This window comes from Diadema setosum, chromosome 4 (genome assembly GCF_964275005.1).
Source record: "Diadema setosum chromosome 4, eeDiaSeto1, whole genome shotgun sequence".
NCBI classification, from domain to species: Eukaryota; Metazoa; Echinodermata; class Echinoidea; order Diadematoida; family Diadematidae; genus Diadema; species Diadema setosum.
In genome coordinates, this window is record NC_092688.1 from 20,117,577 (window position 1) to 20,144,525 (window position 26,949).

Here is a 26,949-nt window from a genome sequence, read left to right on the forward strand (position 1 = left end):
ACCACACAGTAATTTGTGAATGAGAACAATACCAACTGAAATGCTGCAGTATCTATTACTGATCGGATAGTATTTTGGCAAAGAGAACAGTGCCAACAAATTACAAAGGTTTTTAATGCCACAGTAATTCCAGTTTGAATACACCTTGAACTAGCCTGGTTCAGTTACGGTAATTTTGGGGACGTTCAGTCACTTCTAGCTACTTCTCAAGGCACACTCTGAAAAATTGAGACTGAATACAGTGCATGTACATGTATGTACATCTGTGTCAGCGTACAGTGTACATATTGTATTTGTGCAAAGCTCTGCGTGTTTGTGTTTGTGTGTATTGTGTGTGTTCATATATGTGTTGATTAAGTTATATAAAAAAAAATTATTCTTTTTTATGATAAAAAAATGAAAAAGAAAGTGTAGGGAGGGGTACTTTTGAAGGATCTAATGTTTTCCAAGTGTACAAACTGTATGTAATGCACTTTGTGAAACAGGGTTCACAGTGAAGTTAATTTCCCCTGAAACAGGCCTAGAGAACAAGACACCTTCCCACTGAATCTATTAGGGCCTGAAGACACGGAGCCAAGAAATTTAGAGGCTGACACTGGAGTCACATTTGATGAAAATATCACAAGGCTGGAAGTGTATGTTGAAGGTTACTGAAGATGATTGAAATGGTGAGGTGATAGAGTGTATGATTGCCTCCTCCTCTTGCTGAAGGCAATATTCAAGTATAGGAAAGGGGAGGGGTGGAGGAGGGGGAGAGAGGGAAGGAGAGGCAGGATTCAATGAGAAGGAGGAGGAGGAGAGGAGGTAGAAATTACATTTTTGAGAAGTTATAGGGATGATATAGTTTTGGTTGAGATGGGGCTTCGGGCTTCCAGATTTTTTAAATATTTTTTTTGTGAGTGTGTGTGTTTGTATGAGATAATATGAAACCTCTTGTGATATATGAAAGAGCATACAATTCTGAGAGAAATTCAAAGTTTATTGATGAAAATCGAAATGGTTGAGACATCCAAAACAAAGTGATTGAAATAAAAGGTACGTGGGACCACTTGGATTGCTTTAAATTGGATATCTCAGCCACTTCAAAACCAATTTTCATCAAATAAACTTTGAGTTCCTCTCAGAATTGTATGCTCTTGAATATCTTGTAAGTGGATATTTAATTATCTCACAAAAATTTTAAAGCTAAATCCCCATCTCGACCAAAAATATACCATCCCATTAAATGCATGCATCATGTACAGAGCTGTGGAATAAAGGATTGACAAAAATTAAAGCCCGGAGCAGACTTAAATCAAGATGAGAGAAGAAGGAAACAGGGAATGGAAAAAAACAAAAGACTCTTAAATTTACATTTTTAGAGGACTTTTTTGCTTGAAGACCCTGTAGCATGGGGATACAATGGAGTGGGGAGGCTGGCCTCATTCAGATACTACATTGTATGTAAAGGTCTCCAGGTATGAAGGTAGCACATCATCTGTTATGTAGTGAAGTATAATGGGGAGCTCATTATACTCAGCAAGAGCTAGAGCTCGTGAATTTGCAAGACTGAGGGATTTAGCATACATGAGATGTAGCATTCTTGGGTATGGAGTTAAAGTTGTGTGTGTTTTAAAACTGACAATATATAAAATTGATGAAAATTAGTATGTGTTTTACATGTTCCTGAACTGTGGCTTTAAAAAATGCAGCAGCTTGTCATAATTCTGGGAGAATCATGTTTTGAATGTTAAAATCAACGATATTCTTTTGCTTTTCACAATCTACTTGACTAGTTTGTCCAATGTCAAATGTCAAGCACTCTTGTGCACATGTGATATAGGCTGGACTTTATACTGGGAGAGGTAAATTTCTGCTGAAAGTCAATGTTTGTTGAAAACATTTTTGATAATCATGATCTCTGTAGGATGTCAGAGTTCAGATGTAAAAGAGACAAAAGACAATAAGATGTCGTTTTCAAAGTTCACCTGTATATTGTGGTCCGCAAAATTATATTTGACTGTAGTGTGTGTGATTATTCCAATCTTTGTCCCTTGTGAACATGTTTGTGTGTGCATTGTCTCACAAAAACTTTTAGAAAACCCATGGCATTGTGAACATCTTTTTTTTTTTTTTTTTTTTTTTTTTGAGAAACGCAAAAATATCACATGAGGCAAATCAAATAGAATTACTGACCTTTAACAATACACAACTGTCTATATTTGCTGATGGATCATCTATTAATCCAAACTATGTGGAACACACACAATATCTATAACCAATTTCCGCAAAAAAATCTTGGGTGAAAACCCAATACAGTATTGACTTTGTCCCATCAACACACTGCCTGAGTTTGAGTAGGTCAGTGTGCAAGTGGCATTCTGCCAAGAACATCGAAACATTAGATTGCCAAATAACATTAACAGGGCTGCCATCTCTCACTCATTGAGAGTGAGACTCATTTTGGTCCCTTCTCACTCTAAAACTTTATTTCAATTGCATGCATTTCTATTGATCTCACTCATTTTGACTCCGAAATTATAGCATTGGCCTATGGGAGTCTCACTCTCAAGTAGTTTCCAATGTTGGCAGCCCTGCATTAAACATTAAATGCTGCATGCATTACATGGATGTTGAAGTGTAGTTTTATAATCGTGCAGATTTCTTTGTAATGCATATTATTCTTCAACTCCAATTATGAGTGGTATTATACTTCAACACCCGTGAGGTCAAGAGCTAGAGGTGGTCACTCAGTATGCACTAACTAAATACTTCCTCCTGTGATTGACCGACAGGTTCCTGTGGAGACCCAGTGTATGGTCAGCGGTCAGCTCATGGGCATGGTCAACTTCCTCAAGATCCTATGTGGAAGTGAACCCAAGGTCTACAAACTGCGGAAGATGAAGGTCACCACGAAGCACGAGGGCGCTTTCACTCTGGTAGGACAGGATGTCATAAAAAAAAAACATTGCGGGGTCAGGTCAAGGAAAAATAGTACTCCCTGTCAGAAAACACAAAAAACAAACAAGAACTTTGTTATTATATGGAAAAGACTAAAGTCCTCATCAAAACACTTATATTTTTGTATTCAAATCTTTTCCTGGAAGAAAGAAAGAAAGAAAAAAAAAAATATCTGTAGAGAGTTGGTACTGATTGGTACAGGCTGTGCTGATATGGCCATGGGGTAGCGTAGTCATGAATTTTGCCTTTTATGCTATACAATGTCACCTTGAAATCTCTCCTTGTGCACAGAGATTTTACCTGTTATAAGCATTTATACCTGCCCAATACGTAAAGGAATAGTCATGTAGTTTGCATCAAAGATTGTCAGTATTCAGCAGTATCAATTTTGTTTGTAATACCAAGCATTCAGGAAAACGCAAAATGATTGTTCAGGATATTTTTGAGCATTGCTTTGCTAATTGTGTGTAGAATCAGAATACAGAACCATTTGTTGTTACCAGCGGGAAAACTCACACGTGATTGCCAATTAGTGTGTTTTTTTTTTCCCCATATGAACTTAAAAAGCATCTTTTTAGATCAAAGAATGATAGTCCCTGCTGTGTGTCATCAAGTGCATATGATATAATATGTCTCACTGATGGAAATACAAATGCAGCAAATTAATCAGCAATTTAACACAAGGTAATTTGTGTGCAAAGTGTGGGAACATCTCAACAGATTGCATTTGATGTTGAAAAATATAACGATGTCCCCAAAAAATCATGCCTGACACCAATGTGCAGGAGTGCGCATTTGCACCCTCAGTTTTGTGCTAATCAAGGGTGCAAACATGCACCATAAAAATTAATACATTATTGTCAATTAAACATTTGGACCACGAGTACCAAGGTTTTATTCGTAAGATCAAACTTACACTCTAATGGATATGTCCGCTTCTTTGTAGACCACAAATATAGATATTAAGAGATTTAATTTTCTGCTTGCATAATAAAAGGTACAAATGTGCACCCCAGGGTGCTGGTATAGGGGCAAATGTATAGGGTGCAAATTTGAACCTTTATTTTTTAGTGTGTAGTGAATGTAGACATTTTCGCGTGTTGTTAAGTTTGCGATCCAACTGTGATTCGCGAAATTCGTGGAAATCAAACCCTCGCGAAAATAACAGCTTATACAGTATATTGTAGACATACGTATTAATTCAGACCTTTCCTGAGAATGAATGAACCAGAGACTTCTTTATGATGGAGGGAGAATACATAAAAGATGTCCAGTGAATTCATTTGGAAAAAAAAATATACACACACACACACAAAAAAAAAATTTTTACAAAATATCCAACTGTTATTCTCGGTACAAAGTGAGAGCAAAGTCTCAAGTGACATGGGATTTGTTTTTAATTTCTGTTTCAAAAACTGAGGTGTATTGCTGTATTAAAGATTTCAGATACAATGTTGGGAGATATCATTCTTCAACCATGCACAATTTTGTGATGTTTGCTAAAGGGATATACTACGTGACCACCCAGCATATATGACCTTTATATCACAATCTCTCTATCACAATCTCCCTCTCTGTCCCTCTAGGCACTGGCTCATGACTGGAGGACGCCTGACACCATAGCAACAGAAAAGATGGAGAGTCTCTACAGGATATTTGCCCTCTATCATGGTTCTCTGTCCAGGCTATTGGAGGTGAAATATATATCATGAAATAATTATTGCTCATTATGTCTCTCTTCTCTTTAGAGAGAGAAATTGTACATGTATTGTATGTGTTCAACAACTTGTCAAGTGATTCCCATACATGGTGAATTAAAACCAAATCCATGTGACCATATCGTCGCTGGGGCGACAAGACCTCGGATCAAAAATTTTGGTGAAAATGACTTTTTAGAATTAATGGTCAGATAATCTGTTAAGTGATGTCCTGTCCAAATCCTAGCTATCTTACCCAAAAAATAAAGCCACCACGGCATGTCAAAGGAAAGGCTCTCCCATTTGATGCAGTGCTTTGGCTGCAATGCTTTTTCGCTCTCCTGAACATTTTACATTTTGTAACCACGAGGTCTTGTCGCCTTAGCGACAATATGTAAAATGAGCAAAACTTTGACCTATGAAATTTGCAGATACTCTGATTATTGATTATTAGATTTTTTCTTTGATTTTTCTTTGTAACATTTTAAACACATGAGTTATGTAGATATTTATTAATACTGATCTTTCACTATATATGGCAGATATATTTCAGAGACTCTCTTACATCTTGACATGTGTACTGTGTGTATGTGTGTGTGTGTCATGTGAATAGATGTATAGAATACATATATTTTTAATTTGTATTCATGCAAGAAATATATGCGCAAATATGTGCTATAATGAGGGTTTCAGAGGTAGAGATCATTACTTATGTCATGTTTTCAATGTTGTAACCTGTTATTTTTCTGTGCCTGTTCTTGCAGCATTGCAATGGAGATAGGGCAAGGTTCTCCTCTCAGATGTCATCCATCTGGAATTGCTACCTTCCCTACGTCCGTTGCTATGGTAACGACCTGAAAGCCATCTTCCATGCGGTACCAACAGTTGACATACCAAAGGTACAGTGACTGCAATACAATGTAAACACCTGCATCGCAAAATGTTGTGTGTGTGACATGATTTCTGACAGTCAGTCATACAGTAGCAAGGATGAAGTGAAAACCTAGATAGAATTTTCAGTTACTGAGCAAAAAAGCAAGCAAAAGCCTTCATCTTCAAGAAACTGTAAACATTTTGCTCTCAATGGGTGGATTGTTTATGAACAATATCCAATGCAAAACTTTTGATTTCCTAACTTTTTGATATCCTAAACTTTTGATATCCTAACAGAAAATGAGTCAAAGCGTTTTTCAAACAATTGATGCAATACTAAATGCTTTGTGTTATTTCAGCTAATTGATGTAACAGGCATAAGTGATGTATTTCTGATTCTTATTGTACTCTCACTCTCTTTAGAGCCTTTTCAAGGACTTTCTACATGGACATGCTGCACACAATGCAAACAATGTTTATTATTTATTGATGAATCACATTATTTGTAGAATTCATTATTCGAAACACCCAGATGCTATGAAACACGTTGCTGTCTTGATGTGAATACAGTACATTCCCATTATGATGAAGACCTCGGGACCTGCAATTTTTTGTTTTTGTATCAAAATTACATTATTGCCAAACAATAAATTACATTAAAAATAATTATATAGGTGATAATTTTGGGACCTGAATTTTTTTCTACGCTGTAACGAGAATTTATGATGGGAAGGCACTGTACCACAATTTAAGTACTGTAATGCAAAAAAGCACAAAAATTTGCCGCATGAAAGTTTTTGCAAATTGAAGCCGACGGCCTGTTTTGCGGCTGTGGACTGATAATGATGAAAAGATGAATCTTGACTTCTGTTTTTGACTGTTTTCCATCCCTTCCAGAGCCATGGCTTCATCTTTCTCAAGTGTTCACATCTCCTTCAGTGGCTGAAGCGGAAACCATGGTTGCTGGCTGGCTGCCTCTTCTACAAGGGCAAGTGAGTTCAGGGTTCAAACTCTGCTTGTAAGCTGGTCCTGACAAGCACTTTGTTTCAGATGTGTTATCCTCGACATATAGAGTTAGGCTTTTAAAGTGTACCAGTATTATGAAAATCAAATTTGTGTACAGCTAGAATACACAAAACAGCTATAATTCACCTGTGATTGCCCTGAAAGTATACATATTTTGTTAAATCAGATCATATCTCTACAACAGTTTGGCACCTGTGCTTTGTGCGTTTAAGTTCTGTTCTGTTAGTGCTGGTACCCGCTGTGTGCGTGTTCTAGCTAATATGTTTTTCGAATATTGAGAGTCCATGTCAGTCAGTTGGCTGATTGCGTGCACTCATTGCATAGCACTATCGTTCAAGACGTATTTGGGGGAAAAAAATCCATAGTGCGATTGTTCGATTGAAAGAATCGGATGATCAACTAGTCTATTTCAAGACATTCTTGTTTTTGAATACTCTTTAAAATGTACATTTAATCTCCCATAGACAAAAATGGGAGTGACAAAAAATTATGATATTTTTTCTGAGGGCATCTTCAGTATATTTTACATTTAATATCGTCGGTTGGGAATGAGAAGGGCGTTAAGTGACCACAAAACCCATAGTGTTCGAGAAGACTTAAAGCCCTTCTCATTCTCAACAGACGATATAGCAAACATTATACTCAGGTATTGGTATACATTAAGAGAGTTTGTGACATGAAAGAATTACTGTTTATGACAGATCGAGTGACACTATTTGACAAGAGCCTCAGGATGGATTACACAACATGTGTCTGTAGCAGACAGATGTGGCTCTTTATAGACCTTTGTGAGGTTGAAATTGCTCCAAGAAAAAGTGATGGATAGATGAAAGCTGGCCCTTGAGAATTCTGCTACCCTTCTTCTGTGACTGCTGTCTCAAATCCAGCATAGCTTGATATGAAACTGCACGTCTATACCATTGAGCAGAGCTTACTCATTACCATCAATGCCATTTTCATTTGCTTCTTTCATTATGCATAAAGATAGAGGGAAAAACATTGTTCAAACAACAACAATCTATGTATAATTATGGAGCACTTAAAAGTATGCACATCTGTATATTCCATATGTTTTTAGAGTGGTCTGTACACAGTTGACCTCTGACCTCACCGGAAGACTCCTCCTGACGAGACCGTCTCAGAGTCACGTAAGTCTTGCCTTAGCGTCCACGATTTGCTATTATGCCATTTGATATCGTGGTCTGAGAGTTTTGTACCTGGACATGGCTCATTACTATCAGAAAATTGGAGATTGAAACTTGAAGGAAGTGGTGAAAGAACGCTTTTGAAGTGAGTCTGTGTTTATTTTTTTATGATTCCACATTGGAATAAAGTCTGCATCACCCAAGGAGTTCTGATAGATACTATGCATGCTGATGGAAGGAATAATGATTTTATTTGAAACAAAAAGTACAACAGCATGGAAGCTACGATAAGTGTACTCAAATGCAAGTCATCAAGTGCAAAGTTGATTAGGATGAGAGTGGTCATCATTTGCGATAAAAGTAATAAGGTGCGATGGTGTGTAGTAAGCCAAATATTGACTCCTTATCTCAATGTCTAATGTAGAAATCCGAATGACTGTCATAATGTGCTAATTTCTTGCTCTACAGTTCAGAGGGGAGAAGATTACGACCAGCTTCAAGCTGCAGTTTGGCGTGAAGCTTCTCTCTGTTTACCTCCGCGAGGACGAATATCGGCTCTTCGCCAAGCAGGACCACAGCGCCAGTGCGTCCGGACCGGATCCGGGAACCCCAGCTGGAGGGACCACCTCACCAGGCGGAAGATGCTCCGAGCGGGGCGAGCGAAAGTCATCTCGACTCGGCACGATAGAAGACGTGGATGCGGGTGGCCATCCTCGCGACAGCAGGGACTGGACCGACATCGATACCAGTCCGGGCAGCTCGAGTGAGAACAGTGAGGAGAGCAATGGAGAGAGTGGCGGTGAGGTGGACAAGATGCCCAGTGTGTGTGAGGACCATAGAGAAGAAGACAGTGGTCTCAATTGGACAGAATCTGAAAAGAGAACTATGAAAGGAAGCCCATCAGATGGTGCTATGGCAAGTAAAAGCGATACGATTGCAAATTTACCGTGTGAAAGGAATGGCATAACCTCTGATAATAATATTGATGGTGGCACAAGTTATAAATCGGACATAATTCAACATAAGGATGGCAACGCTGGACAGCAAATAACGTTTGGTGTTACAGATCATCGAGATTTACATTGTCAAAGTGAAATTAAGTTGGAGAAGGCTTCTGTTTGTGAACCTGTTCCTCGCTTGAATTCGCTAGATGCGAACTCAGGGGAGCATGCTAATGGAACTGAAAGTGGGAGTACAGGAAGCAAACTGGAAGCTAGCAGCGGTGGGTGTGGTCACGCAACCGCAGACTATAAAACAAGTCAAGAACATGCTAGTGATGTCAGAAATGGTAACGTTACCGATGAGGATATCAAAGGTGACCCTGAGGGCGCTGTTGAGGAGGAAACCTCGTTGGGTTCCCATTACAAAGGCAACTCGGGTCTGGCAGATCCGCAGGATCCTGTAGGAGTGTCCCACAAGGAGTCTTGTGAAGAACCACTCCCATTGATTGAGGTGAATGGTAATAGGGTAATCCAGAAGGACAAAGTGATTCATGCCGTAGGGGGAACAAACGGCGTGGTTGTGGTTGCTTCCGAGCCTGAAAGAGGTGAGTTGAGGACTGGAAGTCTCCCGCCAAAGGTTGTGGTCAACGAGGATTCAGGTGTTCTTGATGATGAACCGTTTGAGATCCACATCAACCCGCTAGATAGCGAGTCGTCTCCAGAGCACTCGGACTCGTCAGGCCATGCCAAGCTGGCGACAGTTAACCGACGGTTGAAGACAGTCCAGGATGATGATGAAAGCTTTTATGAGGAGGAGGATGCAACAGGTGTTTCCGCGGAAACCAGGGGAAGAGTGAATGGCATGGTAACCATAAGACTGGATGACACAGCAGCAGGTCCTTGCAGTTCAAATGCGAATCACTCTGTCAGCAGTGTTTCCCAAGTCTGTGACTGTGATGGAAGCGGCAATCCATCCAGATTGCGCGGTGCTGATTCCAGTATTGCAACAGAACATACGGCTGATTCCGGGTATCACTCCATTAGTCCCAAAGAACCGGACAGGACACTTGGTGATTTCACCAGCAAAGAACTGCCCCAACCAAGGAAGGCATCAGTTAATCTGCAAGACAGCGATTCAAGGCATGTGGGAACAGAAGATGGACATCCTGGCCAAACACATTCTGATACTCTTCTAGGCATCAATGGTCAACTCGACAATGCCCTGTCTTCTCTTCCTGTTGTCATGGAAACAGATGATACTGGGAGACATTTGCAGGGAGGAGATTCATCGGAGGAAGGAGCAAGCAGAAAATCGGTACTACAACCTCCATCTCAGCTTGGCCTGCCTTCCCCAAAGAGTCCAAAGGTGGTGGAAAAGGATAAGGAAAAGGTTTGTATCCTATGTGTATGTTTCCTACTTATGGTCGTGCTAATACTGTCATTTCTGTCTCGTTACACACCATTTCATTTTAATTCATGGTTTCCTTTGGAACAGAAACAGCATGACACCATTACAAAATATTCTTTTGTATATTTCCTCATATAATGTACAGAATGATATGAATTTAATTCCTTCCTCAGTGTTCAATATTTAAATTATCCCATTGCAATGGGGAGGGGATGATCACTCATATTCAACTGATCTAAGTTTTAATAATGAAAGAGTCATGTCAATATATAGATTTTACACAGACATTTACTATCTGCATGGTCAATCTCCACTAGTGTTGCAATGAAACTTTAATTATGTTGAGAATGTAATGGGGAAAAAAATTGCTGAAAATGACCCATAATATTTCGATAGGTTCAGTCTTTATTCGGATCTTTCACTTATGTTTTATATTTTATATGCTTCTTCTGTCAAACAGAAATTAATGACGAACCAGCAAGTAGGCACATTGACATTGCATTCAGAAAAGTGATGCTCCTACTCGAGTTGTTACTTGCCTCCCCCAAAATTAACTACCATGTTACTTGTTTTAATACAAAGTAGTGAATGTGTTATTGTATTATGATTTTAATTCTGACTGGTCCATTACAGTCATAGTGTTTGTTGCAATGGATTTATGATATAAAGTGAAACCACAATTCCCTTTAACTACCATTTGTGCCTGAATGTTATTTTGATTTCTTTCTGTGACAGGTGGAAGGGATGGTGAATGTCGCCCTCTACATTCAAGCTCATTCTGACATGGTTCTAGTTGTCTTGGCAGAAAAACAACTTACAGAAGACATGAACATCTTGTTAAATATGGTGAGTGCTGTTTTTCTCGAAAGAGATAGGAGTGCTAAAAGGGGAGTTTGTCTTTAGTCATGTAACAGCAAAAAGCCTGTAAGGGGTAAGGAATTTTTCTTCGGGTAATGCTTCAAAGCTCATTAGTGTGTCATATGTAAATGTTGTCCGAACTCTTTATGTGCCAAGTCCGCATTCCCAACTCAGTTGATGGCTTGTAAACCTTGCATATTTCGCTAAACCGCACAACCACACACAAACCAATTTGTTTTGAAAACTGGCTGTTTACAGAAAAAATAGTAGTACCTTTGTCATAAAAATTATATCACACCAAAGCCTGCTATTTTTTTTTCCTACAATTTTGATGTACTATATTTCTAGCATTAATGCTTGTATAAAAAGTAAAATGGTTTTTATGTGTTGCAGTCTTAGAATAATGTGGCACACCATTGCACACCAAGAGTTATATGCTTCACATGCCCAGATATTTCCCTTTTGGCCGGCAGTATAAAAACAGTTGCCTATTTTAAATGATATTATTTCTGGCCTTACATCAAAACTGCTGTACATAAATCTAAAGATGAAAATTGTTTTCATTTGGAAAAAGAATTAAAAGAAAAATATTTTCAAAATGACTGACCTTGAAGTGATTTAAGATAATTGCTCTGAGGTAAGACTGTACTAGCAAATATAGACCATGCACATGGGTAAAGTTCAGTATTAACATATCTGTAAGAGCGTGATGTATTGTTGCATTTCAGAGTGTGTGTCTTTCTTTCTTAGATCATGCTGTTATCCTTTGAACTGCACTTTTTATTTCATTTTCTTGCATAGTGGCAGTCGTGTGTCATCAAGTTGGCTGAGTTAGAGCTGGAGTTGCAGCCTGTCTTGGGTGACAAGTCAATTAAACAGGTTTGTCGGATTAAACTCAGAACTTTGATTTGTCCATAGCATTAACCATTTGTCTTAACCCACTGAATACGAGTCCCCAGAATACTCGGGGTGGGTGTCTATGGGAAATGTGTGTTATAGCAAAATCAGTCTGTCCTCAATGGGTTAAATGTGTCATATGACTGAATCATCTCTGCAGTGGTGCTCAGTCTAGGTAGTGCAAAGTGGCCTTTACTACTACAGAGTGAGACACTGAAAAAAAAAAGTACAACTATCAAAGGGCATATCCATGTGACTGTTGTATTATAGGATATATAGGCCTACAATTTTTTTTTTTTTTGTGGGGGGGGGGGGAGTGAGGGAGGTGTAGTCATGCAGTCTTTCAGACAAACAACCCTTTCAGCCCTGAATAATTCAAAACATTTGACTGATTGATATGCAATTTACACAATTTACTTCATCTCAGTGCTCTACATTGATTTTTTTTTTCCCATTATTACTTTGTGTTGCAATAGACCTTATAAAATTCACACATTATTTTGGGCACAGGTATTTCCTGCTCACAGTAAAGTGTTTTGGAATTGCATGTTTCCAGTTGATATTCATGACAGTCTACACTTGCATATGCCTTGAGTCAGCAAATGTAATACTTTTGATTTGAAATGTAAAGGTGAAAGCTTTTGTCTACAAAGGGACACCATCTTGTGATGACCGTCAAAATTGATTCTGCAGACTAGAGTTTATCACACCCAGGTAGTTTTTCCATCTGACAGTGAGAGCCAATTTTAGTCAGATTCTGTCTTGAAGATGTGACAGTTTGAAGGCCAACTCCAATTGGACGATTCTGACCCAATATTTGATTCCATTTCCTTCTAGGAGCAAGATCAGTCCTACAATTTCCTCCAGTTCAGCCCATTTGAGAAGACTGTGAAAAGTAAGTGTTTCATTATTTCCCCCTTTACCATCTTCAGTATGTATATAAAGAGCAGCTGTGGTTCTGTGGTTGAGACCACAGACTATCAATCACAAGGTTCCTGGCTCAATTAATTCCCCTCACTGCAGCAGTTGTGTCCATAGGCCAGACACTTTATCCATATTGCCTCCCAATCTTGCAGAGGGGACTCGAGTGCCATGGCTGTTTGCTTACAAGCATCCATGGCTTCCTTAGCAGCCACATAAAACATCATAATTCAAGTACTCAATTCAAAACTCTAGACTGATTCCATGTTGTGTCAGGAATTGAAACTCCAACTAACGACCCTTGACATTTACTGTAGATTACTTCTTACAGAAGAAGAGAATGTCAAGCATCCTTTACTTCCTTAGCAGCCACATAAAACATCATAAATCAAGTGCTCAATTCAAAACTCTAGACCGATTCCATGTTGTGTCAGGAATTGAAACTCCAACTAACGACCCTTGACATTTACTGTAGATTACTTCTTACAGAAGAAGAGAATGTCAGAGACCTCAATACGTGCATTGTTTCTCTAAGGTTTATTCAGTGCATTCCTTATGACCATTTTCTACTTTTTATAAGTTCCCAAGTTCTATTAATTTTTCGTGCTAAGCAGCTCAAAAACATATTCGCGGGTTCTTGAATTTGCACTGCATGATTGTTGACCCGTTCAAAATGTGCAGAGAAAATCATGAAGATATTTTCGCAGGTTTTAGAATTTGTGCTAGCCAAAAGTGGCGCGAAATGTGCGAAAATTAATGTACAGCGAAAATGTGTGTGTTTACAGTAGTCTTGCATGTTGTCATAGCAGTAAATATAAATGCATGGTTATCCGAGGTCTAGACTCTTGCACAGCTCAAAGAGTTGCACTGGGAAATTTTCACCCCTAGGGGAAGGGAGACTGAAAAAAATGGTGGAATAGCGCCATCATATGCCAGAGTGCAGTACATGTACATGGAGTTTTGCTGGGTGATCAGTCAAAGTGTTAATTGTCAATACTAACATATGAGTTGAGCAGGCCTGTTTACAGGAGGCCCTTTTCCTTTCCTTTCAAGATATTTGTTCTGTACAGACAAGGGATGTTGGATTAGAAGTGCTTGCAATAATAAAAATGGATTGAGTGTCAAACCTGTAAAGAGATAAAATCAATCAGTTCTACAAGTTGTATCCCAAAGTGTGAACTCTCATGAACATTGTGCAAAGTACACCAATGTTCCAGTCACAACTCAATGGTATTGGTTAGAATAGACTGGTTTTGTAATGAATTCAGATTTTATGCATACTTTGTTCACAAAAGTTGCCCTTAGCAACCATAAAGTTCACTGGAGGCTTGCCCGACCTAGCAACAACTAAGTGCATTCCTGCCTATGGAACTTAATGGGAGGGTGAATGAAAATATTTCATTACCAGGCTGTTGGAAAAGAAACAACCGTAAATTGTAATAAATTACAGAAATGTTCTTTTGCTCAACAAGTTGCTTTTCAAACACTTCTGTTTTGTTTCTCTACATAATTCGTGCATTCCTGCCAGGCAATGTCAATGGCGTTCAGACTCAACAGAATCGGGACTTTGTTAATCTCACAGAGACAATGCATGACGTGTTCAGTACTGATGAAAACATAGACCAGCTGGTAGTGAGGTAAGCAACGAAGAAAGGTGTGTGTGTTGTGTGTGTGTGTGTGTGTGTGTGTGTGTGTGTGTGTGTGTGTGTTTATGTGTCTGTCTGTGCCTCAAGAGTGATGTCCTTCTGTGGCATTCACGTCGAAATGAGTTCACGTTGTCCCATCCTCCTCATTCCTGGGCAGACCTCCCAGCTGAATTTACAGAGAGAGATTCCAAAAGACAGCCCTTTTCAGTCCGTGGCACAGGTGCCAGATTCCTTCTCTGTATTTTCATGAAGAAAATGAAAATGAAATGAGTGTCAGTGCAAGTTGTGATATTCTACTGAATGTCCACTGAAATGTTTCTCAGGTTTCGAGCTCTGTATTTGCATGGACCTACTGCACACATGGACATTCATCGCTCGTTAATTAATTTGTGCACCTGTTTCTGTCAAAAGCGTCACTAAAACATTTTGAACATGCTTTCCTGCTTTGATCCAGTCTTGTCCACAGACAGCCAGGCCTGGATAAAAACAAGACGGCGCTTTGAGAAATCTAAGAACTACATACGCAGAAGATAATAACTCTCTTAAATCAAGAAAAATGCATGTGCAGTTGTAGTGCATATTGCAAAATCATCAATAAAGCAGTTTCATTTGCAAAATACAAGTACTTTACAAGAAAAAGCAAATAATTAGGCAGGTTGACTTTGCTTTGTAATCTGTTTTTTCCCCATTTGTGGCACATTGTTTCAGAGTAAAACATGGACATTCAGGGATGTTACATGCGTGGCCGCAAGTGTCCGCTTCAGTAATTACCAATTTTGTGGCGCAAAATTTGTCCTTGTTTGAGGTTTGCTGCTCCCCATCATTGGTGTTTATTCAAAGGCAGTTGAGTCTGAAAAGGCACCTCAGCTAAATAGGACCGAAATGAGGGAAACGGTTCTTTGCCAGTGGCGATGCACAATTACACAATCGTCATTGTCCAAATGTCTGAATGTACTCATTAAGATGCACATAATCAGGTAGCGGTGGTGATGATGGGATCAAAGAAAGACCTCCGTTCACAGTCCATGTGTGTGGTAGGTCCATGGTATTTGCTACTTGACTTTTTTTTTTGGGGGGGGGGGTGAATTTCCAGTCATGAAGTGCAGGTTTGGTTTGTTTTCTTCAAAAAAAATGTAGCAAAGTCCTTATCAATATTGAGCATCACAATTGTTTTGTCTGCTGCTGTAGACTTATGAATTGATTGCGATTATGCAATTATACCTTGTTTCCATCTAGAGGAAGGTTTTGCATAGTACAGAGTATACACTTGACAGATGATATTATATAACAGTGTGTAAAAAGTGTAGGTCATGAAGTATAATCTCAAGGACAATGTGCAAATGAATATATCAATAGATAATAAGAGGAACAAGGCATACATAGCAATGATGAGTAAATAAAAAGTAAATAAAAAGTAAATATCGCAATGGAAACGAGTGATCTGCTGTTGGCAAACATAAGATTCTCAATTATGATGGCTACTAAATTTCAGAGTTGGAACTGGAATATCTACATGCATCTTTGTAGAGATTTTGAAGAGAATATGAGGATGTTTTGGTAGAAGTTTGCTGTTGATACCATACATGAACAGTTATCATTCTGATTCCGTATGAATACAGAGGGCAGCACAGCACAGTGTTAGGCCTTCAGAACGTGTCCCACCAGACATTCTTCCAGCCACTGAGGGCGTCCCAGTCGGCCGCCTCGTCAGCGCCATCAGCGAACCATTCCTCCGGAGGAAACTATGGGGCCTCCCCCTCCTCCTCCTCCTCCTCCCCCTCCCCCTATCCCAGCAACTTCAGACAGGCCAAGATTGAGTCTCAGGTGGAGAGACTTCTCTTCAGGGACCATGGTATCAGGTTGCTATAGCAACCAATCATAGCAGATACCACCTGGAAATACTGTGTCATCACCATAAAGACACTTTCACCATTCTCATATGTGTTATTGAACATAAGGGCATTGCTGTTTCTGTCCAAGATGTGTTACAATCATAGTAGAGTTGGGGGGGGGGGGGGGGAGTGGTCATTGAGCCACTTTCAGAGGGATTAGGATGATATACTGGTAGATGCTCCCAAGCAGTCTTGTGTATATCATGGATAGGACTCCCAAATCTTCATTTAAATTCATCATCTCTATTATGGATATAATGCTCCATCAACATTGAATTGAATAAGCATGATGTGTGGTTTAGTTTGTCATAAGAAACATTTCTCAAATTTAAAACATTCTCCAAGTAAAATGAAATAATATTAACAGGGAAAAGTCCAGTTTGATACTGGAGCAAATTCAATATGGTATTCTTGCAGAGCCTTCCTGCTCACAAAATTGACAAATTCCTTCAGGAAACTGTTATGAGTAGAATGGATGCTAATGCAAGAGAGATTCAAGTATCAGTAGGCCAAACTCTGCCCTACTCTGATGTCACAAGTATCTTGTCACAGCTGTAAATAAGATGCCAGTTTTCAAGTGACTTCCTACGTTTAGACTGTAGTCTTTGTTCAAGTGGTGTTGTTCATCAGTCTTCTTTCATTCAAAGTCTTGAATTCATATTTATCCAACTCTTTCTCTCCGTGTAGTCACATTGTACATGTCATGATTCACAATAATCTTGACAAATTTCACCGTTACCCCGTAGAGAAGAAATAAATCACTGGAAAAGCATCCGTGGGTATATTCAGTCATTTATTCTGTAAATGGTTCACATCATATGTATCTCTTTTTTGATGTGTGCATTGTAGGGGGAGATAAATACACCAATGACTTCAGTAGTATTGTGCCAAAGGGTGTTTCATGTTTGATATTTTAGATCTTCTCTCGAATGTAGATGGAGACTTATACTATGGTTCAGCCCAGAAATGACTTGAGATGCAGCTGACGATTTATAACATTCACAGGCGGGACTATACTTATGCTCCTCCTATCTAGGTCATACACATTTTTAGCCCCACGTGTACTAGTAGATGTTGGTTGCAAGGGGTCTCGCACTATTTGTACTGCACTGCCAAAGTGGTTCTGCTGTGGACATGTCTCCTTATTCAAAAAAATTATGAGGTGCATGGTGTGAATAGCAGTGAGGGAAGTATTTATGAAATATCTTGTGATGTTGCAACGTTTGTGAGGTGTTGTGATGATGATGACAGTGGTGATTGAAAGTTAATGAAACTAATGATGATGATAGTGATTATGTTGGTGACAGTGGTGATATTATGACAATACTGGCGGTAATGACTGGCAAGTCAATTGATATAAGCGTGATGACTTGAGGTTATGATAGGAATAGTATGTTGACATGTGGTGTTTCTATGCTGTGATATCTGTAGGAGTTGTATTATACTGGATGTCTTGTTGATGAGCGCCAAATATGTTCACTCAGTGTGATCGGATCTTCGGAGCAAATTATTTGGTCAACAATTGCACTGGCAGAGGGCCCAGGTTCACTCATTTTTAAGTTATGGGCTGGTCCATTCATTTTCACTAAGATTTTGGCATCAGCAGCTTAATTAATCAAACTGCCATGCAGCCATTGAAGTGTTCTCTTATTGTAAACACATTTGGCGTTGTAAAAGAGGTTCATAGTTTGAAAACGGGGTTATTTCATGAAGCGTTCCCTGTCTGACAAATATGTCGGACAGAATTGTTCTCGGCCAGTCAGATGCAAGGATTCCCATAGCTTATAACAGTTTGTCAGAAAAGAAGATCTGACAGAACGCTTCATGAAATGCCCCCCAGGAGTTGCAGATTATTTGGTCTGTTGGAAGATTCTGATTCGGTGGTGAATGAATCACTTATAATAATTGATAAAACATGCAGCTATACAATGTAACAATGCAATATCATTCTAATATTTATTCATGTGTGTTAAAAGAACACATACGTTATGCAGTTATGTGACTATATGTCATTGTAATGTCTTGTGAAGTATTGTGTGGATAAAGTCACCTGTGCCGTGATGTGTGTAAGATTTTACTACGATATCCATTGCACTTCAACGTGTGATTTCACTGATGAAATTAATGTGACTAGCTTTATGATGATGCTCTTAATCTGTCTAAATCTGTCTGCTGTAGAACAGGTTGAAGGCCATTGTGATTGGGCCACCCTCTGTCTATTTAAAAGAGTTTTTAGTGAAATCTAATGATTGTTATCGCTGATATATTTAAGAGTTTGTCCAACATAGTGCAACTGCTCGTATTTTTCATTCCTGTGCAATGGAACACAGATTGCTTTGAAGTACTTTGATTTAATTTTTGCAGTTTATTCTTTGTAAAAAAAAAAAAAAATGTCTGCAAATAAATGTCATCATGACTGGATTAAGCCTAACATCCCTATTGACAAACATGCATTTGAGGGAAGTAGTGATGTCCCTTGAGATATTTTCAGATTATTTTTCAACAATTTATTCCCATATTTGACTTTTCTTTTGAGGTTGCATATTGCTTTTCTCCATTTCATTCAGCCAGACAATTTCATGATAATATCAGCTTTCTCTTAAAAGCAATTATTTTCATAACTCTTGGTGATATATCCAGAAAATCCGTTCATATGAAGAGGTTGATCGCAAAACAAGTTTACTCCACTATTGTTAATTTGAGATATTTGCAATTGCAGCTGTTAAAAACAGAGAAAATAAGATAATATGAGATATATTTAATTATGAATTCAAGAATATTCCATGTTATGTAACAAGTGAGGTATCATTGGAAAGGTTTTATTTTGCTCTGATCTAATGCTCACTTTAAAATGTTTTGAAGTGGCACTTACCCCCTTTTTGCAATCAAACTCTTTCATATGTGATTGAGTCAGTTATAGAAGCAAACTTGAGCTTGCTTCTCTTCATATCTATCCTTAACCAACTCCTGACCCCATAAACAAACAAACAAACAAATGAGAAAGTACTTGCCACATGCATCGGAAGTTGAGTTTGCAATATTGTTTGGAATACCAAAGTTATGTTTGCTCTGAGAAGAAACCCTTTCTTGCAATTATGTTTAAAAACTGCCTTGGTAGTAACTATGTAGATCCTATGTGATTTGTGCCATTATACATTCTCAATTGTACTCTTAGAAAAAAAAAATGTTACAAATGATCGTGTTAAATATGTTTATAATGAGTCACTTTCATATTTATTACTTTAATTCTTGCATAAGGCATACTGTATAAAACGAGAAATGTTCGAGTGCATTTTAATTTCGCGAATTTCGCAAGCGCCAAGATTCGCGAAATTAAAATGCACGCAAAATTTCTTATCTACATTATATGCATTGAATGCAAGAGGCAATTCGCGAAAATTTCTTGCCGCGAAAAAGGCCGTCGGCTCCAATTCGCGAAAATTTCGTGCCGCGAATATATCATGTTTTACAGTAATCTGTATATGAGATTGGCAGGTATTGAGTACCATGATGTAGACATCCTATCCTGTGTACATGTTGTATTTGGCACTGTATAATGTAGAAACTAGAGGTTCACATCACTTTTTAACATAGCACTGGCTGGTCTGGGGTAAACAACGTAGAAAAGATGAATTTAACAATATATTTTAAAGAGATTACCCTCAAAGTAGACTCCTAAACTACTGGTAATTTGTGCATATAAACCATTGTGGTGCCAATATTTGTAGACTTTATGTAATTTCAAAATGACAGGGACCACGCAGAAGAAACATTGTTTCACTGCAGTGGAAGAGAAAAAAAATGGCATTAGGAGACCACTGTTGTTATTTATTCAAATCATATCTAATCTAATTGATCATAGCTAGTACCATCACTGCAAAAATCTGACCATTCTAGCAGGATATGTCACAGAAAAACCAAACATAGAATAAGTCATAGATAACTTCGTTCTAATTGGTGGAATATTCAAGTTGCATTTGATATTTTGAACATGTGTTTTTGGTTTGATCCTTAGTCCAGTCATATTTAATATCGGTTTGCAGCAATGTAGGCAAAGGAGATATTCTGAAGCATTGTCTGACAGGGGCATACAGGCATGCATGCTGATTAGTTTTAGAGATAGGACATAAATGAATATAAATTGAGTGAAGTAAACCTTCGGTTACCTCCTTGCAAAATAATATATTGTCATTGGGGTGACAAAAGCTTTTATCTCAAATTTTGGTGAGAATCACTTTTTTTGATTAATCATCATATAATCGGCTGATGTCCTGTCCAAATCCTAGCTGTCTTAATTACCCCCCAAAATGAAGCCACCAAGGCATGTCAAAGGAAAGGCAATCCCATTTGTCATATTGCTTTGGTTGCTATTTTTTTTTTTTTTTTGCTTGTTTGTTTGCATGTTTGTTTGTTCTTGTTTTTGTTTTTGCTGTCATGAGCATCTGGTATATTTGAGATACAAGGTTTTTGTCACCTTTACAGCGATATGCAGTTCATGAATTCAGCAAGTACTAGATTCAAGGCAAATACTGAAGGATTATAACTTTAAAAACCCTCTAATCCTAGCTAGTGATTGTGTTTATAGGCAATTATTGACATTGCAAAAAAAGAGTCTAAAGCTAAAGCTAGCTACAAGCATTTGGTACTAAGAGGTATGGCTTTGCCTTAGAATGCACTGACCATATGGACATTCCATGCATACATGTACGTAGTTGTCTAGGTGGTGACTGGTTAAAATATGCAAATGTGTGATGTCTGACATGTTTGTCTACATTCTTGAATCTCGTTCAATCAACAAACCTTTTGTTGTATGTATGGCTTTATTATCAAGGAATATTGTATTCCACACAACCAGATAGCTTGCCTGGGACTTGCCAAATATAGCATCTGACATGGAATGCGAACTGAATTCCAATAATCAACATACATGGAAAACAGGTGACTTACATACCTAGTTACACTGGTTCCTCAGATAGAATTATGCATAGATTTGAATATATCAGTGACTGGCATTTTCTTTTGTCAGCATTTCTTGCTATGTGTGGCAAGATGTCAACATTGTAGCCAGGCTTTCTCTGTCAAAAAAAAAAAAAAAAAAAAAAAAAATCTATTTCACCACTCTTTACTCCCTTTTTTTCCAGGAGCATGAAAACTTACCCAACATGTTATACCAGACCCCAAACCAACCAACCAAACAAACAAACAAACAAAAAAGCTACAAAATATTAGATTCCAGGTGGAAGTATTGACGTAGATGAAAGAAAGCATGTGATTTGCAACCTTTGTATTGCTTCCTCCGAGTGTTGGACCATGGTGTATGTACTTCTAACATTCCTCATGATTTGGACAAATTGAAATAAGATAGGATTTGAATACTGGTATACAATTGTATTGATGAAGTTCACAGCTCACCAGCAACACACACTAGCTTGCATGCAGTGTACTGAATGATTGTTGTTTCAGGCATCAAACTGCACTTCATAAGAAGACCCAGCATTGTTCGTTTTCTACAGATTAAGACATAAATCTCAATGTTGAATTTTGGGTTTCCCCAAGTAATCACAACTTTTGAGCCCAAAGTATCCCCTTTTAGAAGTTTCTGCACTGCAGGATTTACATGTTTGTTAGAAGTCATAATATCTGATGCATTTTGATATGAAAATACTGCAATTAAAAGAAAACAAAGCATTGGCTGGGTATATATTATCATTGCCATATTGAAATAAGTGAATTCTACTTAAAATATTGACACATTTTCTGTGATATTTCCACAAGTGTAATCATTAAAATATAAACTTAAGTCTACGGGTATAAAATAGTCACATGAGCACCTATAAACTGCCATATCATATTTAAGATATCACTGTCATAACAACTCACTGATTATGTCTGCACTAACCTGTTAAAGATTTATGAACTTGGTGTTCCTTATTTATGATTTCATATTTATTCTGTGTTTACAAAAGGCATGCACGCCTTCTTAGGCCCCCCCCCTCCCCCCCCCCCCCCAAAAAAAAAAAATGATATATTGCACACGTGAGAACTAAGTTATTTCAAATAAGGCATGAAAGAGTTGCAATGAGAAGTAATGCAATTTGCATAAGAATGTGGGCACAACATGTTTACAGGGAGCAAAACAGGTGCAACAAATGTTTTACTTCTTGCTTGTCTTGGAGCTAAGAAACAAGAAGAATAAATCCATATCACTAGAACATTGGAATGGCATGCTATGGAATGGGGTAGTCCAAGATATGTAAATTACAAGCCAGGTGTGATTTTGTGGTATGTACAGGCTTGGTATGCATACCTGAATATTTTTCTCTTTGTTAACACTGCAGTCTCCAGAGCATCAGCCTATATGTGGGCTTCTTTTCTCATCAAAGAACACCACAGCATATTGATTTCCCTTTCTTCAAAGTATATATATATATTTTTCTTGCCAACAGTGAGTAATCACAAAGGGGGGATTGTGGGGTGATGTTGTCAAAGCACACCCAATTTGTTTTTGTTTTTTTATCATAGCAGTGCCTATTTCTAATTCAAAGGCTACTGCAGAACTAAAAGACACAAAAATGTAATAATTAGAGTGGCACACACAGGTCAATGTGAAAAGAAAACTCAGCTTACAATGGAGCTCCACAAGACAAATGCTTGAAATCAAATGTGTAGCTGTACTGAACATTTAGAGCATGTTGCCAACAGTTTGGTAGTATTTGTGCATTTCTCTGGTCCGCCATAGCTTGCAACAGGGGAAAGCTACAAAGTCAGGTCCAGCAAGTGCAGATAAAAAAGTTCAATTTTATTGATAGTGATTGTAAAGCAGACATATAGAGATTTGATAAGAATTCAGTACGTGTATTCACAGAACATAATATGAATTTGCATCTTTTAGAGATTATACCTTGGTGTTTTTTAGTGTCAACAGTGGAGAGCTGATAGATGGCGCATGTACTGTGCAAAATTGTTCATTACGGTTTTGCAGCAGTGGATTACATTAAGAAATCACATTCCTTTAGAATTTCCTTTTCCAGAGCTATTTCAACATATGCATTTTCCGTAACACTGTGTATTTCTGTCCTGCCTGAGTTTTTCATCATGTGAAATATTTTCACATGAAGATTGTATGATTTGTACTGTTTGACATTCGTTGTCATTATCATGCATGGAATGTTTTGGTAGGGTTATGAAAGTGTACAAATTATGTCATATATATTTTGTTATATCAATATATCACACCTTTGTTGCCAACAGTAAATGTCATAATTTTTTTTTCAACTTTGAAATATTATTTGTGCCTTTCATCGTTCATTGCTGTAAAGGGCAAATAATTAGCCGCAATCTGAAATTATGTATATGCAGTTCTCTTTAATATGTTATGCAGCATTTTTGCAAAGGGCGAGCCTGTTGTGTGATTGCCCTGGTTGAAGGTGAATATAAACTATCCACCAAGTCTCCTTCTAGTATTGACTTGTATCTATTTCACTAGAGAACCCCAAGAATATGATCTTTTACTGAACCGAAATGTGAGCTACTGGTAATCAACCAATGATTTGCTGCAGAAATGTAGTGTTACAACATGATGATTACACCATTGTGTAGTTGACAAGAACCCCATGGTGTAGTGGTTAAGAACATAATAGTGTGGAGGATAAGACCGCCATGGTGTAGTGTATAAGAACACCACAGTGTAGAGGATACTGTACGAGCTGAAATTTTCGTGGTGGTTTTATTTTCGCGAATTTCACGAATCGCCTTTGAACCGCGAAAATAACAACGTGCGAACAAATACCTTGGGTGAGCACAGTTAGACCTCGCAACCGCGAAATTAAAAACACATGAATATGTTCTCCTAGTAGCAATTCGCGAAAATATCTGTACGCAAAAATTTCAGCTCGTACAGTACTCATTTAGAACACCATGGTGTAGTGGATAAGCTACGAGACTCTTAACTTAGGGTATTCTTGGTTCAAATTCTGGTTTGCTCATATTTCTTTTGAAAAGATGCTTTTCCAACAAGGGCCCTGCTTCATTAACATGAAAACTTGTCGGGAAGGATACAAAGGCATTCACAGTATTACCAGTATTCTAGAATGTGACAGAGTGGGTACGCAGGATAGTGTTCCCAAATGACTTAGTGAAATAGTTCCTAACTTCTGAGGACTAATTTATCCCAGAATTGTCCCTTTTAAGATCAGTTGCGTCGAACTTTAGAATGAATTTCAGTACTTAGTGAAAGAGCCCCTGGTCCCTCTTGACCAGGGTCATCCAACGAGACAGACACCCACAAGTCATACAGCCCATGAGTTTGACATGGAAAAAAAAAAAAAGGTCCATGAGTCATAGAGCCCACGAGTTTGACACTAGGTTAAAACAGCTCACAAGTTCAGCATTACAACATGCTAAGTACACATTACAATGTAGGTAGCTTTTGGTTTTTATACCCCCACCTACACAGTGTGAATTTGAAATTTGAAATTGTCAAAACAAACAACCTATTTTCTAGTAGGAAGTAAGTTCAGTAAAACATGGGTCCCTTTATCATAACTAGGGTAAATGGCATTATCATTATTTCATACTCGGATGACCACAACCTTGCTCAGTTGGTATATCAAGTACTAGAGGTGAGAGTTTAGTTTTGAATTAATTTTATGCACATTGCAAAATGATGCAGGTTCTCGTGTACGACTATTATATCCAATAAAGCTGCAGACTTTGCAGATGCAAAATACATCGTGAATGTCCTCCCTGGCTTCCCTGTTCAGCGTTATCAGTTTAAAGGTCCACCTGCACAACAAGGAGCGAGTCAACTATACTAAATGAGAGTCCAATTAAATGAATAAGTTGGTAGAATGTATGAGTAATAAGTAATGAGTAATGTATATATATATACAGTCAACCTTACCGAGTCAAATCTATTTGGCCTAAAGAAATGGATTCAACTTATGAGGGATAAAAATCAAGAGAATACAGGTATATGAAGGACATAAAAAGATCTTTGACTTTGGCAATTATTAGACTTTCACGAGGTCATTAAGAATTGTTGATTGTGTATATTTTATTTATATATATATGTATACATATATATATATATATATATATATATACTATATATACATATACATATAACATACACACACACACACACACACACATCCTATAATGAAATAGGTTCAACTTTGCACCTTTGCATGTGGCACTGGGAAAGGTGCACAAAGTTGAACCTATTTTTCTTACATAGTGTAAGCCTATATACACACTCATAATTTATATCGTTGCCTATCCGGTAGAAGGGCCTGGGGCTTGCACTTTCGAACAAAAAATAAAAAATAAAAATAAATAAAAAACTTCCCCCAGGGGAAATGGGGGGAGGAGGAGTTGGTACTTCATAATGAAAGAGCTTGCAAAACTTTTCGAATTATACGTCACGAGCCAAAATCAAATCTTGGGGACGAAATTTCATTCTAAGGCCCTTATGCCAAGCAGAAAACGTTATATTCATCTATCTTCTTCATATATTTGCTTGTTTATTTAAAATCTATGTGATCACGAGTATCTCTCTTTATGTCCCATATATCCCCCTCCCCCTCCCTCCCTCCCTTGTAGAAATAGAAAAAGTTGTATACTGTTATTGTTGGATGAGTTCATTGACCTGATGCACTAGGACGTCTACGCACTATTCTTAGGATGTGACCCCTCCCTCCTCCTTTACCCGTTCCCATCATTTAAACTGTACTGCTTGTGTTTCTCGTCTTTCTAATCGCCTTTTCTCTTGAAGTCAGACATAACTTTCGGCGCCTTTTGTGAGATCCGAAGACAACGCGAGTCTGTGACAACTTCCTCGCGCCGCGCAGAATGTTTCTCGGTTAAACGTAAGCTGAATCGTTGGGGGGAGTGGTCTGCAAAGTGTCTGCGGTGTTTAATCCTAAAGTGATGATTGACACAAATCAGATAATCACTGTCGTGGCCTTCTCTGTCTACAGGGCTGACACGGGTAAATATTTCCCCATAGAGACGTGTGTTAAAATTCAAAATTCATAAGATTCTGTAAAATAGCTGGGAGAAATGAGGTGTTTCATCTCTGGTAATCTGAAAAAGTGAGGTATATACCCTTTCATCCATCAAATTTCCAAGGGGGGGGGGGGTTCTTCAGCTCAAACTCTGTCCAAGGGTTCGCAAAGCCAGAAAATGAGTTCTTTTTACTAAAAAAGTAAAAAAAAAAAAAAAAAAATCACATACATGTATTTTCTGTACATGCACCCAATCAAATATAGTCCCTTCAAATTCCATGAGAAAAAAAAAATCATCTTCCAACCAAAAAAAAATGCAGTTTGTAGAGGAATTCATACTCAATATCTGCATCTAATCAGATTCAGCCCAATTGCTTTTTCTGATTTTTAATCAATTTTTTCTTCATTTATATTAGTATCTTTGGTACGATTATGTGATGCGGTCAGGGATATTCCATTATATTTGCAGGTGTGAGCCCTACAATAGTGATCAGTCTGCCCTTTCTTGAATAGTTCTTGAATAGTGCGGGCTAATTTGTAAATCCGGGAGCTAATGATGTCACTTGAGACTGCTATAATATACCTCTGAATTTGCATCGCTCGTGGGGTAAAAAGGCCAAATTTAAATTTTTCAGCTATAAAAGTGTAAAACATGTTAATACTTATTGATTTACTTTAAAATGATGATCAGTGAAATA

At 38.0% G+C, this 26,949-nt stretch overlaps 1 protein-coding gene across 1 annotated transcript in view; it reads left to right on the top strand.

Annotated features, from left to right (window-relative positions):
* The window catches only part of LOC140227686 (uncharacterized), a 29,724-nt gene extending 13,503 nt beyond the window's left edge, over positions 1 to 16,221 (top strand). The window contains exons 3-14 of the mRNA XM_072308101.1: positions 2,775 to 2,918; positions 4,527 to 4,634; positions 5,402 to 5,536; positions 6,408 to 6,502; positions 7,615 to 7,684; positions 8,150 to 8,600; positions 8,832 to 10,012; positions 10,766 to 10,876; positions 11,690 to 11,767; positions 12,623 to 12,680; positions 14,235 to 14,343; positions 15,972 to 16,221. Of these exons, the coding sequence (XP_072164202.1) occupies positions 2,775 to 2,918; positions 4,527 to 4,634; positions 5,402 to 5,536; positions 6,408 to 6,502; positions 7,615 to 7,684; positions 8,150 to 8,600; positions 8,832 to 10,012; positions 10,766 to 10,876; positions 11,690 to 11,767; positions 12,623 to 12,680; positions 14,235 to 14,343; positions 15,972 to 16,221 (2,790 nt within the window). The remainder of the gene's footprint in view (positions 1 to 2,774; positions 2,919 to 4,526; positions 4,635 to 5,401; positions 5,537 to 6,407; positions 6,503 to 7,614; positions 7,685 to 8,149; positions 8,601 to 8,831; positions 10,013 to 10,765; positions 10,877 to 11,689; positions 11,768 to 12,622; positions 12,681 to 14,234; positions 14,344 to 15,971) is intronic.
* Positions 16,222 to 26,949: the final 10,728 nt, after the last annotated feature.